Source organism: Daphnia carinata, chromosome 1 (assembly GCF_022539665.2).
Source record: "Daphnia carinata strain CSIRO-1 chromosome 1, CSIRO_AGI_Dcar_HiC_V3, whole genome shotgun sequence".
Taxonomy (NCBI): Eukaryota; Metazoa; Arthropoda; class Branchiopoda; order Diplostraca; family Daphniidae; genus Daphnia; species Daphnia carinata.
In genome coordinates, this window is record NC_081331.1 from 801,130 (window position 1) to 816,350 (window position 15,221).

At 39.3% G+C, this 15,221-nt stretch overlaps 5 protein-coding genes across 5 annotated transcripts; 4 read left to right on the plus strand and 1 right to left on the minus strand.

The window, feature by feature from the left end:
* Window positions 1–1,039: 1,039 nt before the first annotated feature.
* On the plus strand, window positions 1,040–6,490 carry LOC130692271 (uncharacterized). The gene is made up of 3 exons (XM_057515353.2): window positions 1,040–1,057; window positions 5,585–5,670; window positions 5,733–6,490. The coding sequence occupies exons 2-3, from the start codon at window positions 5,622–5,624 to the stop codon at window positions 6,425–6,427; spliced, it is 744 nt and encodes a 247-aa protein (XP_057371336.1). The 5' UTR covers window positions 1,040–1,057; window positions 5,585–5,621; the 3' UTR covers window positions 6,428–6,490.
* LOC130692181 (uncharacterized) lies at window positions 1,084–1,924 on the plus strand. The gene is made up of 2 exons (XM_057515258.1): window positions 1,084–1,132; window positions 1,215–1,924. Exons 1-2 carry the CDS (start codon window positions 1,084–1,086, stop codon window positions 1,922–1,924), a joined length of 759 nt encoding a protein of 252 aa, XP_057371241.1.
* On the plus strand, window positions 2,937–3,854 carry LOC132087958 (uncharacterized). The gene is made up of 3 exons (XM_059495199.1): window positions 2,937–3,096; window positions 3,172–3,396; window positions 3,454–3,854. The coding sequence occupies exons 1-3, from the start codon at window positions 3,051–3,053 to the stop codon at window positions 3,849–3,851; spliced, it is 669 nt and encodes a 222-aa protein (XP_059351182.1). The 5' UTR covers window positions 2,937–3,050; the 3' UTR covers window positions 3,852–3,854.
* Window positions 6,491–6,933: 443 nt separating the features above from the next.
* Window positions 6,934–10,206, minus strand: LOC130692256 (solute carrier family 2, facilitated glucose transporter member 1-like). Its single transcript, XM_057515337.2, has 13 exons — window positions 9,940–10,206; window positions 9,377–9,481; window positions 8,941–9,101; window positions 8,747–8,871; window positions 8,588–8,656; window positions 8,454–8,525; window positions 8,230–8,367; window positions 7,921–8,150; window positions 7,801–7,859; window positions 7,575–7,728; window positions 7,412–7,514; window positions 7,307–7,356; window positions 6,934–7,242 (listed from the first exon to the last, which is right to left on the minus strand). The coding sequence occupies exons 1-13, from the start codon at window positions 10,090–10,092 to the stop codon at window positions 7,060–7,062; spliced, it is 1,602 nt and encodes a 533-aa protein (XP_057371320.1). The 5' UTR covers window positions 10,093–10,206; the 3' UTR covers window positions 6,934–7,059.
* On the plus strand, window positions 10,091–13,796 carry LOC130692182 (zinc finger MYND domain-containing protein 11-like). The gene is made up of 11 exons (XM_057515259.2): window positions 10,091–10,104; window positions 10,655–11,087; window positions 11,164–11,334; window positions 11,407–11,499; window positions 11,629–11,726; window positions 11,795–11,979; window positions 12,240–12,436; window positions 12,533–12,652; window positions 12,709–13,005; window positions 13,075–13,464; window positions 13,550–13,796. The coding sequence occupies exons 1-11, from the start codon at window positions 10,091–10,093 to the stop codon at window positions 13,691–13,693; spliced, it is 2,142 nt and encodes a 713-aa protein (XP_057371242.1). The 3' UTR covers window positions 13,694–13,796.
* Window positions 13,797–15,221: the final 1,425 nt, after the last annotated feature.

The window sequence follows — 15,221 nt, forward strand, 5'->3', positions numbered from 1 at the left end:
CTGGCACAAAAAGAGCCCCGGTCCTTCATTACACACATGCCAGTTATGCATAGGTACATCTACCGCGGGTTTCTGCACTGACCTTGCTCTTGGAGACGTGTTCTCTTAGACTCGTGTGTGTCTTCAGGTGAACTATTTCTTGCATTGCAGCAGCTGTTGTGCTGATATGCTAGGAAGGCACTTTGCGGGGAATTATTTCCACTCGCTATATGTTTAAAGCTGCTACAACAGGCTCTCCACTGTAATCTTGTCAGTTCCCATCAAACATCTGCAAACGCAAAAATTGTAACGGATGCGGACAGTAAAAAAAAGAGACAAGAGTTTTTTTTACGATAAAAATAATTTGCCAGTTGAGGGTGAATCAAATTATGCAACACAAGGCCCCTGATTTGTTTCATACAGATTCATTGGATAAAATAGAGATAAAGCAATTGAACTGCTCAGATGTGGCACAAATGCCATTCATTCTATACGGTAATGTTTACCAGTGGAGGCTATGAGTTGGACGCGGCCATTTATTGTTATCGCTGTCAGCTAGTTAACGTGAATGTGCTGAAATTCCTGACCTACCAAGTAGGGGAAGATAAATAGTAAAATTGGCTAAAGATGTCGTGACACAAACTTGTTGGGAATCTGACACAAATCTAACGGGTAAAGTGATAACGATCACCGCTAATCTGCTGTAGAATGCAAGGAGGGCAGTAGGGTAATGCGCAAAAAACAATGCATTCCAAGTTAGAATCACGAGGGAAATATTTGCGTACCGCGTGACAATCCACCGGACTTTTCCTTGAAAATTAAATGAGATAAAAGCGGAGAATGGCCAAAAATCTCACCGGTTTACTTAAAGACCTTTTAGACCATTACGCCACCAACATCGTTGCAAGTACCGTAAGAATACTGACAATTTAAAAAACCACATGGGGCCGATTGACTACATTTCTTTGAGATATGATTATTGTCGTAACGTTTCGATGCTTCGCTCGTTGAAATCAGTGTAGTTGTAAGGATTCTGCGTTTCGGAGAACAGTACCAAACAAGTTGGAAGAGAAGAAAGGTCTATATCTTCCAATTTTGTGCATCATGGATGTTCGCATTGTTTTCATTGTTTTGGTTTTTTTCTCAATTCAAGGTACAAATCAACGTTCCTATTCATACGTGTATCTAACCTAAGACGTGCAATTCATTCGATCTTTAATGGCACGCTGGATCAGTGTGCACTATTTCAGCTAAATGGAGAGAACGATGGAATGTCAAGAGTTCCTTTCCAGCATCCATGGCCACTCAGCTAATCCAGCGGATTTCTTCGACCCAAAAGCCCTCGAAGCGTATTAGCTCCAGTCAACAACACAATCCAAGTCAAATCAATTTTTTATCTGGATCACGTTCCCAGCCAAGTCTTGATATCGGAATGCCTGGCGTGTCAATTAACCGTCTCGTTGATACGTCACGATATCAGAGTAGCACGAGAAATAGACTCAGCGACACTCACGGTAATGAAAACACAGAACCCGAAGCAATCCCGCCTGTGAAGCCGGTCCACTCTAGACATTCTTCTCACGTGCTGAGAGCTAAACCTCATCCGTGGTTTCCGACATTAACTGCGAATGCGCTGGAAGATGATTCCTATGTAAGAGCATTAGAATTGTCAAGGCTTCCGTGTCAAAAATTGGAGGATCCCACCGATTGTTACGATTTCAGCCGTTTGTTTCCTAGCAACCAACAACTCGGCTTGGAATATGATGCTCATTCTGCTGGTGAAGGTTTGAAAAATAGTCCTACGTCGAGTGCTTTAGATTTCTCTCTCTTTCACCTACTTCAAATCAAAGAAGATGTCCGCTTGCAAAGTCCATATTTGTTCTTTTCGCCAAATAATATTGAATTTACTGTTCAATATATAAGACCGAGTGCATCCATATCATGATATTTCAAAAGAGAACGTTTTGTTTATAACGTATCATCCTGATGGCTTCCTTATGTGTACAAGTAGAATAACTAATAGTGTGATAGGTTAGTCTCAACCATCAGTCGCAATCGACGAACGTTTGAAATTTCTATGCAAATTTCAATGTTCATGATTGTAATTCTAATACACAATCATTGTTTTTATGTGTCTTTATTTCGTGCATGTTTTTGAAAAGGTGAAATACCAAATTAGATGGTAGAGGTGATGTGAAAAAGAACAGCATTCTACACCTATACCGCTTCTCATTACAACAATTATGGAACGTTGGTAATTACAAATAGCGGGAAATTCCAATTCAAAAAGAAGTGCTTCCTGTACGCTTCGCCTACGTACGGTTTGTCTGGAATATACAAAAAAGCAGTCGTATAAATGCAAGATTAGGAAGGCCATGTTTTACGATGATCTTTTATTTACTCTACGCACGTTACGGGCAACGGCTGCTAAACGCAGCGTGACGACACGGTGTCAAAAAACAAGAACTTGCGAGCCTCGCAGTAATTCAACCGTCGAAATTCCAACGCTGTTATTCAATTTCCAAGGTCGGACTCCAATTCATTTATCGTCTTTAAACCAGAGCGTCCAGACACCGCGTTTAACAGGAAAACACGTCACGATGGCGACACTGTGAGCATCTGTTATTTGTAAGGTAAAGTTAACGCAGAATCAAAAATGTCTTCAAATTAATATCCTCTTGCTCTTGGCAATCGACAAAGGAAATGCTTGGGGTCTATCGTTTACACTCTTTGACAAAACTATTAAACTTGGTGGGTTCAGGATTTTTTTGGTTCCCAAGACACCTCACCTCCAGCACAACTACCGTTGGGGGAATATCACAAGGAAAAAAACAAATGAAGTGTGCTAAAAGTCAATTGCATTTATTGTAGCGTGCAATGTACGTTAACTTCCGGCGAACCTTCACGAAGAGGAGGTCTGAACCAAACTCTAGCGCAACGTCGATGACTAGTATATGTACGTGTCCCACAATACATAGCTGATCAGTAGTGAGCAAATCGTAAGTGAAGAAGGATACACTCGTCCATGCAGAAAGTTATTGCGTCCTTGTATTTGCTTCCGTGAGGAAACCATGAAAATTTCCGGTGCCACAACTAGTTTCTTGGTCGTTTTCGGAGGTGATGGAATTTGTTTTAATTATTACCTGTGTGAGTAAAAAAAAAATTGTTTTTTTTTTTTTTTGTGGCCAACAGTTTTGCAAATGTCATGTACTTCCAGCTCGCTATCCATTAAACAACTATGGAGAAACAGGCGGATCGACATAAGGTTTTTCCCAACCATGCTGAAGCAGCTATTCCCTCGAAGATTGCCTGGTTTATGGCTGACAAGGATAAAACAGAGAAATGCAGTCAGCTTAAATGAACATGTCGATCCAGGTCAAGTCTGGTTAACTGGATCGGTTCCAGCACGTCGAACAAGTACTTCACACTATGTAAACCCTTACGTATTGGGCAGCGATTCGTCGCGAAAGTCAGGTCTAATGAATTTAAAAGAAGAAAACGAGCCCTACAATTGGGGACAGGGGGTCAAGGTGTACATGGAGGCAGATATACGTCCTTCTATTATGAATTACTTGGATGATTCAGCGACAAAAGTACCGGAATCAAATCATCTTCATGAAACGACGTATTCTGAAACAGATTGGTTACGAAAACTTCCGTGTCGGAATTTCGAAGACCCGTACGAGTGCTATAATTCTAACCAGTTCTATCATCCTGTAGGATTGGATATGGGTGAAAGTAACGTGCCTTTTCAGAACAACGTCGTTGGGTACTATGACAATTCACCGTTTTCCTCTGCTTCCGAGAAAACGAGAACTTTCGACATTTCTATCGACTTGAGAAAGAATAGGAAAGGTGCATGGAGTGTGTAAAACTTTGTCGTCATGTTAGTTATAGCAACGTTGTTTGGTTTGGGGAAAAAGAAGCCCAACACATAAAATCGAGTTTATCCTGTTTATCGTCGCCGACTTTCATTGTAATACACGGGGCCATATTTGCCTATTTTCCCAGTATTGTGATTTTATATAGCATCTGCGTTCTTTGCTTTAATAACGAATGAAGGGTACAAATCTTATTGCTTGCCATCTCAGGGAATGCTAAGCGTTTCCCGTTTTATTCCGTTAAATTTCTAAATGGCCGGCTGTGGAAATTTATTCACCTTTCTTTGAGTTTGTTGGTAAATCACGTGCAGAGTCAGCATCTACCTTAATCGAATTAGAAACTTGTAATTGCAAACGTGGCTGTAATTCAATGGAAAATAGGAGACTGCTCACGGTTTAATTGTTTCTTTTTCGTGCAGTTTCTAACAGTTTCAGTGCCTGTAGGGAAGAGGATCGAGATCAGATTTTACCTGAAGAAAAACACAAAGTTCCTGCCAAAATAAAATATTAGAAATGGCTTTATAATTCACAAGGGGCAATTGAACAAAAGTCTAACAAGGGTGAAGAAACTTACCGTCGTCGTTGGAAAATAGCCATAGAAACACGACTATATCCGAATCATTCAGTTGATTAAAGAAGACTGCCCAGCATGAAAGAAAAGCATACACGTTACTCGAATGTTACCTTGTCTATAGGCCTGAAACAGTTAGAGATATACCTAAAAAAAAAAGACAACAACAAAAAACTAGAGACTAATTTAATGTAGGACATTTGACATGGTAATTGGCCAACATCTTCACGGTCTAATCGTCCTTCATGCTTCAATACCAATTAAAGCAGTTGAATTAATTTTTACTGTGATGGTTCAGTAAATAGCGGGCATTGTTACAAGTGAAACGAAAACACATGCAGGTAACCAGGAAAGAAGATTACAATGTCGTTTAACAATATGAATTGCGTCGCCAGTTAACTCACGAAAAGCCCTTTTGTGTTATCGCAAAGCCGCGTTCAAAATTCCATTTCGGAAAGCGCACATGTATTCGGTGGTGTCATTAAAAGGAAAATCAATTAAGAAGCTCGGAATGTTCTTTTATAAGCGACAATATCCACAAGATCGTTGGTGAAGAGGACTGAATTTGAATACAATGAAATCATGTAACGTTGAAAGGATCTATGTTGGAATGGGCCAAGAGTCAACTAGTTTAGTCAATTCCGTTTTTTAAATAGACTGTTGTGAAAATAGGTACGAAGAGAGCAGGAAAAACAAGTTGTAGGACAGATTGCTTATATGTGTGCATACCTCGTTCAGCAATTACATACAGCGAAGCCATAAGGCGAATGCGGTTTATGGGTTCATTAATAAAAGAAATTCGTGACCGGATAGAATTTTTACGTTTAGTAGTTCAGGGAAATGTTCGTAATGCTTTTATTAGTATAGTTTTAATATGGGTAAATGAACAGCGCACATGTATGGGCTTCGGCGTGCTGTTTCGTGCATTGTTGTATTCGTTCCAGAACCCCATGCTGATGGGAGTTGTAGCTTTGTAATGAGTTTGTTAGAGGATAGGGATATCAAAATAGCACCAACTTTCACGCGGTGTCCACTATATTATTGTCACCGCTTTTTAAAACAAAAGACCGCCTTACATGCCCCAAAGAAAATTATATAAATACCCGTGTTCACTGTTAAATTTACCTGAGTAGTGATCAAGTTGGACGAGAAGAAGGATCTCGCAGGCCTCTCTATTTATGTAAACGAGAATGAAGTGTTCCAGGATTATGGTCTTTTTGCTTTTGCTGGCACTTGGAGGTAAATACAAAGGTCCAATTAATTATTATTCGTTTACAAGAGACTCTCAATTGTTTTGTTAGTGTTGCAACTGGAAGGAAGCCCAATTGCGAATGGCAGAGGACACGGTAGATGGAAACGATCTTTGGAGGCAATAGCAAGAAAATTGATTCGACGAGCTGCTTCTCCAGCGACGTTATCAAAATACAATCTGAAGTTTATCAATCTAAATGAGGAGTTGAAAGGCAAGGAAAAACAGCCGACTTATCCTGCAGCATCGACTTCTAAGCCAACTTCGCGTCCAGCTGCCAAAGAAGGTGTGCACGATAAAAAGAAGAAAAAGGCAGGATTAATCAACAAAGATGTGCATGGAATATGGGGCCCAGGAATCAACGTAGAGGTTCAAAAAGATGCTCCGAGTTCTCTTCTAAGTTTTGTTCTTAAAATGATGAAGATCCCGCGGACGAAATCAGGCAAGACCTCCAAGAAAATTGTGAAATCGCTACCTCCTTCGCCATTGTCCGTCCCACCGATTCCGCCCGTGGCCATCCCGAAGGAACCCGAAGTGGATTCGTATTTGGTGGCGCTGAAAGAATCGAGAATTCCCTGTCAGTCTTTGGAAGATCCCACCGACTGTGACGACTTTACGTTGTTGTTTAAGCCGTCTTGGTACCCGCAGGCTTCGAACTTGATCCCACCGGAAACCACGCCCTTTCCTCCACATTCTACAACGAATATTCGTCATCTTTGGCCAATTTTATTGACCCTTCGCAATTGAAATTGGTTCAACCAGCGTCAGACTCGAACGACTTCCTTCTACAAAAACCCATTTTATTCCTTTCGCCGAATATTAAGTTCACCATCTATCATCATTCACCGCCTACTTTAGGCTCCTTAGGCGACGAGATTGCTTTACCATCTATTGACATCGCGATGGAAACTGAATTGTCTTCCATTGACTCATCATCCGCCGAATTGTTGGCAGAAGACGAATCACCTTATGGCCGATCGTCAGATGAATCATCTACACTTCAATCGTCAGGTGAATCACCTACTCTTCGGTTGTCAGGTGAAGGTGAATCACCTGCGCTTGATCCCATGGTCGATACGACAGGAATGAATATCGTTGGACCTTTGTCCGCAATGAACGTTGCACCAGTTTCAACATGAGCTGTGGTTTTGGCATTGATTTGCTTATAAATTATGTACACTATCTTTTTGTTCCTATATTTGTGAAACATCTTCTCATTTTAGTCAGGGGTTATGCGAAGAGCCTATGCAATATTTAATTTAATTTGTTTTGTATTTCGAAAACGTATGCTTGGAAGTACAATTCGTGCGTTGTCCATTAAACGAAAACTCCTTACATATATACCTGAGACTTGTGCCAGGATCGCTATTCATTCAATGTTAGACTGACGGGGAAGCAGGTGAGAATGAACGTGTTGGTCGGAAGGTTTCTGGAAGTTTGAAAAATAGGAAGACAGCCTGAACTACTGTGGCCGCTGCGAACATGACAAAAATGTACACGCCCATCAGATTCTGTAAAGTAGGGAATGTCATGCCCACCAGGAAGTTGGTTGCCCAATTTACCTGTAATGAATCATTGATATGTAAGCACATATTCAAATTGATACGCTGAAAAGAATAGAAATACCAAACATCCCAATGACATAATAAGAGGTCTTGGTCCGGCCGGAATGAGCTCTAATAAAGAGGATAAAACTGAAGCTGTAATTGATAACGTGAATTTCATGCAAACCTGGTGGGAGGAAGAAAGGCAATGGACCGACACCGACATCAAAGAAAACCACGTAAATCAACAAGGCGGCGATGCAGCAATAAGGAATCCACGAGGCTTTGCTCTGCGTGATAGTTTCATTGATTGCGGTATTGAATTTGAATGTCAATGAGTGAATATTTACTATGAAGAAGATGCAAAGAGCTAGGACGACAAGGAAAACGCTAACACCGATAGTACTAATCATCATTAAGGGCCTTCGACAAAATCGTGCGGTGAGGAAGACGACGCACGCTGTCATAACAACATTGATGAAACCAGCTCCCAATAGAGCCAACCTGTCAAATTTTAAAACGAAAGAATATACCTTAGAACATAAGCATAGTCTATACTATTGTTGTTAATCATACTCGGCTTGTTGCTTATCCAGTCCAGCTGACAAGAATATGTCAGTTGAGTAATAGAGAACCTTTAGAGATTAAGGAAAGCGTCATTGTTTAATCAATAATTTGTTTTATTCTTTGTCCTACCGCGTTGATACCACTCAGCTGGTTACCAAGATGCATAACCACAACGCATGCAAATGGCCAACGAAGACTTTTCTTTGCCCAAATCGTTTTCAATGTCCAGCTCGATTGCGAATTTGTGGTATTCAGTCCATCTTTAGGCATTTCGGCCGTTGCCCGAGTGGCTTCTCGACGCAATTCCTCTATCTCCGGTCCTAATTGATCAACAGGAAGTCCTCTCAAACAAGAGAGCTCTAAAAAAAGGGCAATAGTCCGGTAAAAGAATGAAATTTATCAAAAGGATGTGACGTAATGTAGCCAAAGTGAATAAACCTTTAAAAGCGAGATCAGTTTTCTGTTGCAAGACAAAGAGATATCTCGGACTTTCTGGAAGATAATACCAAACAGCCAGACATAGCAAGGCAGGAATGCAGGTTAAGGCAAGCAGCACGTTCCAGTTGTCTTCATTGCCTGAGTTTAGACAGTCCACAAAAACAATACTGCTCATTAATGCGGAACAGCAATTAGCTTCGCGTAACAGATGGGATTTGACTTACCGAGCAATTTTTCGAGACTAAGAACTTGGCCAATAAAAAGTCCTAAATTAATTCCTACTGGGCATAGAAGACCTGTAGAGGGAAAACGATGTCTGCTTATTATTTCCAAAATTATGTTATGTAATCAGAGATACCAAGAACATTCTGTGTCGCTGGGGTTGATATTTCGGACATGTAAAGTGGCATAAAACTGGTGGACATGCCTTTAAGGAATGAATTCATAATGAGATACAGGCAATCATTTTTTTTTCCTCATTGAATTTTGAGTGGGTCAAATGGAAAAGGATACGCACCTGCACCAATCCCGACAATAAATCGCCCTATGAGTAACATCTCCACTGATTGCGCAATGCCGCACGTACCAAAGAAGATAGCTGCTATCACGTTCACCGAGCTATTTACCAATAAAGTATTTTTCCTGTAAGGTTGTTTGAATAAGATAAGTTGACGTGATAAAATTCTCTCGTAGTTTGGATATCAGTTTCACCTGCCGATTCGATTAGCTATCGAGCCGCCCATAAGAGCACCCATGCCTCCTCCTATCAGGAAAATACTAACAACAAATGCCCATAGTAATTCCAATGGAGTTTCTTCGATAGCTGTGCCATAAGTGTGCAATATGCTGGAATTACAAAAGTCCACAATGACCTAGTGAAAAGAAACAAACATCATTTAGTAGGCTAAACACAATCTTAACAGACTTATCAAACTTTAGCGGTTACATAGCTGTGATTTAAAAGCTCATCTTATTTACTATTTACAATAGTTAATGCAGTGGCAAGAGTCTAATGAGATTACAGACATTTTGTTAACGAAAATATCAGTAAGAATAATGAATTGCGAAGACGATAATGGAAACAAGAATCAAGTAATCATGTTCGTGCCAACGGATTGTTAATTGGACACGTGAAGACTTGGCCTACTTGTTGTGGGCTATTCAAGATTCCGATGTTGTAACCAGCGGGAATAACAGTTCCAAGTGTGGTTGCCACTGCAGTCACGATCAATAGGCTGCTCCAGGACTTGTTCTACATAAGAAAGATAGAAGAAGAAAAAAGCTATTGTTTTGTTTAGATTACACCAGATTGAAAGAAATTGGCAGTGGTAGACTACGACGTATGGCGTAATGCCAAGAAAGGGTTTAAGGAAAACCAGTTTCGTTTCATGACCATAACATGGTTCAATTTTTTAGCGCTTATTTGGCAAAATCCATATGTAAAACTTGACGTATTAAATAGACTGGTATTTTTTTAATTAAACAAGTTTATGTTTCCATCTCGTCAAACAAATGCGGATAAAAAGCGGTAAGGTAGAACAGCGATACATGGTGCTAGTCGCATAATAAAACAACAGTGCTTATTGTTTAAAATTTCATACTTATTCATGAAATCACTTAAACACAGCGGCGTTGTAAATCACAAAATAGTTAAAGGCTATACTTTACTGTAGTATAAGAAATTTAGCACTTGGGTAAATTAGCACATACTTGATGAACTGATACCGGCCTTTTCCCTTCCGCATCGGGCAAGAAAGGCTCTTCGACTCCATCAGGATCCGCTAAATGAGACCGTCTGGCCACATCTAGCTTCCTGTCGACCGATCCCCAGACTCCTCTATCCCATCTGTCACTAACGTTCATGGCACGGCACGCGTGAATTTCACCGTACAGTCAGTGGCGTTAGAGAACCACCAGATTGGACGACATACTGTGCTTTGGCTAGATCGGGTGCTGAAACTAGTTTGAACCACACACCCTACCGTCATATAGATCGTCCATTGGATCTGTTTCATTCAGCTATCGAGCTTGCACACGCGCATTTGTGTCGAGCTGCGTCAGCAGATACAGCTTACAAGTAAATAAATAGCAATAATCAGAGTTTTACTCGCCACCTCGTGATAAGTAAAAGAGTAATTTAAAAGTGTCATCCTCGAAATCAATCTCTGTTGGTTTTCTTTTTGTTGAGTAGTTTAGACTAATAAAAATATCTGTTTTGTTTGGATTTTTGCTTCTTAGCGATGTTACTAGTTACTCTATTTTCTGTTAAACCGGGTTCCAGATTATTTTTTAAGTGTTCCATTATTAGCAAAACCGATAAAATTTACGAGATTAAGGACGGTGGAGATAAAGCAATTGTAAAATAAGTATTTATTTAAATAAGAGAAAATACAATTTAGCGAATTTAGTAAGCTTTTTGTTGTAGCCAAATTACCATCTGGCAACAGCTGAACATTCATATTAACAACACAGGCATCACCGAGTCGCGCCACAGAGATTCTGTAGTTTTGGGATGTGTGATAAGAGTTTATCAAAATTTCTGTGTGCATGTGTTGTTTTGTGACATAAATAACAAAACACAAATGGAAGCGTGTTTACCTCAGACAAAAGTTTACCGTCGAGGAGATCCATTGACGTGCCAGCGTATTTGGGATGCTATTAAAGTTATAAAATATGATCGTAAATCTGCCACTGCTGAGAATATTAGTCGGTATTGCTGCAAAAATTATAATCTCGAAGGGAAACTTGTAAAAGGACAACTTGACTTGCTGGTAGAGGATAATCTGATCATCAAAAAGAGTACTGCTCCAGTGAAAGGGTGTAACAAAGGTGTTGAACAAACTATCTTTGCCATTCCGGTAAGATGGGGCCACATCACCTTATAGCCAACAATTGATGTTTATGATTCACTAACTACGATTGCATTTCTTTCAGCTGGCATCTGAAATTGATCTGACAGGAAAAAATGATTGGTACTGTTTCTATTGTCACAAACCTGGAGAAGTTTTGGCCTGCACTTCTTGCCCACGAGTTTACCATATAGCATGTCTGAATGACTTAAAGCATGAAGATGTTACAGAAAAGTTTGTTTGTTTGCTTTGCAAAGTAAGTAGCTGTCTAGTCCTCTCTAATGCAAAAAATAATATAATTTTTTTAATGCAAATTTTGCCATTTAAGGAAATCAAATGTGAGGAAAGTAAAGAAGATTCTGAAGCCAGAGGTGAATTAAATCTTCTTCTCAGTTTTGCGTGTGCCAGATTAGAGGAAAAGGTACAACTTGGTAGATACAGTAATATTTGTAAGCGACAAATAATAGTTAATAAATATAACATAGACTGTGTGTTTTCATTGTTCCATGGTTGCTCCAGAATAACTGATAATTACATATTTCCATTCTAGCTACCCATGGAAAATTACGTCTGGAACTCCGTGAACAACAACGCCGCATATAACACTCCATTTACCACCGACAGGTGTGCGGCACGCCTTACGAAAATGTATGTTTGTGGCACACAACACTTTGGCAAACATGTTTCAACTTCAAACACTTGTTCTCTACTATTAGGCCTAAGCAAGTCAGCTCCAGTGTGGAAGAAGAGGACAAATGGAGAGCCAAGTTCCTGCTTCGGTTACCTATGATGAGTCTTCCAAGTATGAACGATAGAGCCGATCGCCAAGTTTACAAGTCGCTTGCCCAATTTCTGATGGATGCAGACACCGTGGTTCACAATGTTACCATCTTTCATGGAGGTCCGTAAATTACCAAAAAAAAACAAAGACACCTTTTATGGCAATTGCCGTCATTGTCTCAATATTTAAAATTTATTTCTGTTTATTGTTCTGTAGGTTAATATGATAGTGCTAGGCAATTTCTCTTATCTTTTGCCTTAATTTTGTTCTTTTTCCTTTACCTGGCTAAGCACGTTTTCGTAAAGATGTGTGAGGAGAAGTGTAGAAATATTGATGTCAAGTACTCAGCGATAACTAACAAATCAATTTTACTTACATAGAACACAGCCTGTTGGCCGATTCTGCAAGAGTAATGAAAAGGGACTGTGCGTACGAATTGGGTGAAATAAACTTATGCCGGGACTGTTACAAGAGATCAAACATGCAAGAAGAACCGGACTGGTTTTGCCATCCTTGTAATCCGTCACACGAACTGGTTTATGCCAAGGCGAAAGGATTCCCATACTGGCCTGCCAAAGTATAGATTTTTGGCCACATTTTACATCTCTTGTTCACAGTTTGTTCTTCATGTTCTTATGATATCACTTTTTGAAAATGTTTTTATTTGTTCTAGGTTCTTAGAATCATCAATGGTAGAGAATACGACGTCCGTTTTTTTGGACACGGGCATGACCGATTAACTTTGGACAAGAGCTTTACTCGTCCTATAACTTGTAACGTAACATCGCTAGTGGTATGTTGTCAAAACTGTTTTTATTAGTTCGACTTGATGCATAATATTTATCTTAGCCTAAACGCTCTGCGGCATGGGTCAAAGCTGTCGATGAACTTAAAAAACACCAGGCGATGCTTGCCGAAGCAGCTTTAAATAGCTCAAATGACGAAGAGGAATATGATGACGATTATCAGCATGGTGAGAATGGTGCAACTGGGAAACCTTCAGTTGCCGAATCACCGACGCAGAACCGATCTCATTATTTAAAACCATTCAGCGTTTACCTGAACCGCTTGGAAGTTCCAGCAGTGGTAGAGGAAATCGCCAAATTATCGGAACCATTGATTTGCGGTTCAAAATTGCCTTTTTCGGTATTTGTTAACCAAATTTTCTGTACGCCTTTAATAATCAAAATTATTAATATACTGTATCATTTTTAGGAGGAAAGCGTTATCTCTCAAGATGTGACTGCGGAAAATTCATTGACGGATCTTATATCTTCAATAATTATCGAGGACAATCCCCTCTTCTCAAAGGCGAATGATACAGAAAACGAAGAAATAACTGTAAAGGATTTTGTGTCTTCTGCGATGTCTCGGGATGGGCATAAACTAAATGAAGAATGCATCGAATTATTAGCTGCAAGAGAAAGAATTGCCGTGCTCGAGAAAGACATAGAAAGTCAACGACAACAGATCCAGGCTCATAAGCAACAGATTGATAGTCAAAGGGATGAGATTGAAACCCAAAAACATGACCATGCTTCCATGATTCGTTCCTTAAAAGAGCAACATGCTAAAGAAATTGCAGAAACCAAAAGCAAAATCTGGGTATTTATATATATATATACTTTATTTCTATAAATTGTTTGTCAAAACTTGTTTATTAATTTTTATTTTATTTTGCATGTGAAAGTGTTCAAATGGATGTGGAGCAGAAGGAATTTACCATTGCTGTTTCAGTGTTGCATACTGTAATACCATATGTCAACAGCTGCATTGGAAATCCAATCACAAAAAGAGCTGCAGAAGAGAGAGAGAAAGCAAACGAGTCAAATGACCTTACCAAACATGAAGACATAAAATAAGAAGAATAACCATTCCTAAACAAGAACTAACTGTATTAAAACCGTTGACACAAAATACACATTGCAGACATTACATCAGTCAGCACAAGCTCATTGCCACAGCAAACTGTAAAAGAGAAAAACAATATATAAGAAAATCATGTTGGTAATGGTAAAATGGTAAATATCACCGAACCACTACAAACCTCATGATTGTAATAGGAGGCATCCCAGGATCTGTACCTTGACGAAACCCTACAAAGAAAATAATTGTTTTTCTTATTACAAAGTTAAACGTCATTGGTATAGACGTAAAAAGGAAATGTAAAGTAACTGCACAAGTTCAACTGTGCTTATTACAAAATTTACCTAAATAAAGAACTGTGGGGATGAAGCTCCAATGAAATATCGTCTTTCCGAAATTGACAACGGCGGTCAGTTTCTTTTTGGTATCGGGACTCAGCTTAGCCATATTAGCGTTTTTATGCAAACAAGGATTCGAAGCTAACACCTCGTGTCTTTCTTACAGCTGCAAAATGAAAGTTGCTAACTAAAACCATGAAGTATCCCAAGAGTAGTCACTAGGGTACCCTTGGCATTGGAGAGCTTGAGCTGTGCATGTAAAGCTCCATAGATGGTGTTGCGGCTGTTCAGTGTGGAATTGGAAGGAAGAAAATTGCAGGGGGGGGGGGGGGGAATTGTGCGCTAGCGCTGTAGCGTACTGGCGCGCTAGCATTGCGTCAAATACTCGGTCTATTTCAAAAACGATTAGAGTAATGAAAAAAATAGCAATTTTCCCGGAATCAGCATTCAATTTTGAATATATCCCGTGATATTCAACCAATTCCGATTAGTGTCAGTTTTAGCAGAAAATTTTTTTAAGCCTGACTAAAATAATAAGCCCGATTTTTCTTATTTTTTCGTTTTTTATGTTTAATTAAAAAACCATAAGGCCTATCGAAAAATAAACTTGATTTCCGTGATGTGCATTCCGTTCTGAATCGAAACCACGTATTTTAAGCGAACTTTAAAATTTAGCCAAAAATGAAAAAGTGCAAAGGCTATAGCCTTACCACTTTTGTCAAAATCGACCAAAAATGACATCTTTTGGAATTCCATGAAAATCACACAGTATAATCAAAATTAACGCTGATTCAGAAAAAGCCACTCGTTTTCTTGTCAAGTTAGTCGTTTTTGAATTACACCGAATATTCGTGCAAAAAATAAGAAAAGTCGGTCTTATTATTTTAGTCGGGCTTAAGATTTTTTCTGCAAAACCGGCATTCATCGGAATTGGTTGAATATCACAATATATACTCAAAATTGAATGCTGATTCTGGGAAAATTGTTCTATTTTTCATTAATACAACTGTTTTTTTTAATACATCGAATCGAAGTACTTACTAGCGCGCCAGTACGCAGCAGCGTTAGCGCGATGCAGTACAAAATTTGGCGTACTTAAAAATTGCTAACTCTACATGATTTAGATTCAAAATATAACGAGAATCGCGAAAATGAACT

Bases quoted from the DNA above. Each gene is read 5' to 3' on its own strand.
- LOC130692181 (XM_057515258.1), top strand. From the start codon at position 1,084: ATGGATGTTCGCATTGTTTTCATTGTTTTGGTTTTTTTCTCAATTCAA. The intron at 1,133-1,214 runs GTACAAATCAAC...ACGCTGGATCAG, and splicing joins GGTTTTTTTCTCAATTCAAG to TGTGCACTATTTCAGCTAAA.
- LOC130692271 (XM_057515353.2), top strand. From the start codon at position 5,622: ATGAAGTGTTCCAGGATTATGGTCTTTTTGCTTTTGCTGGCACTTGGA. The intron at 5,671-5,732 runs GTAAATACAAAG...TTGTTTTGTTAG, and splicing joins GCTTTTGCTGGCACTTGGAG to TGTTGCAACTGGAAGGAAGC.
- LOC130692182 (XM_057515259.2), top strand. The intron at 11,088-11,163 runs GTAAGATGGGGC...CATTTCTTTCAG, and splicing joins AAACTATCTTTGCCATTCCG to CTGGCATCTGAAATTGATCT. The intron at 11,727-11,794 runs GTATGTTTGTGG...CTCTACTATTAG, and splicing joins GCGGCACGCCTTACGAAAAT to GCCTAAGCAAGTCAGCTCCA.
- LOC130692256 (XM_057515337.2), bottom strand. From the start codon at position 10,092: ATGAACGTTAGTGACAGATGGGATAGAGGAGTCTGGGGATCGGTCGAC. The intron at 9,482-9,939 runs GTATGTGCTAAT...TTTCTTATGTAG, and splicing joins GGCCGGTATCAGTTCATCAA to AACAAGTCCTGGAGCAGCCT. The intron at 7,729-7,800 runs GTATGATTAACA...AAAATTTGACAG, and splicing joins CTGGATAAGCAACAAGCCGA to GTTGGCTCTATTGGGAGCTG.
- LOC132087958 (XM_059495199.1), top strand. From the start codon at position 3,051: ATGAAAATTTCCGGTGCCACAACTAGTTTCTTGGTCGTTTTCGGAG. The intron at 3,097-3,171 runs GTGATGGAATTT...TGTGGCCAACAG, and splicing joins TTTCTTGGTCGTTTTCGGAG to TTTTGCAAATGTCATGTACT. The intron at 3,397-3,453 runs GTACTTCACACT...CGCGAAAGTCAG, and splicing joins GGTTCCAGCACGTCGAACAA to GTCTAATGAATTTAAAAGAA.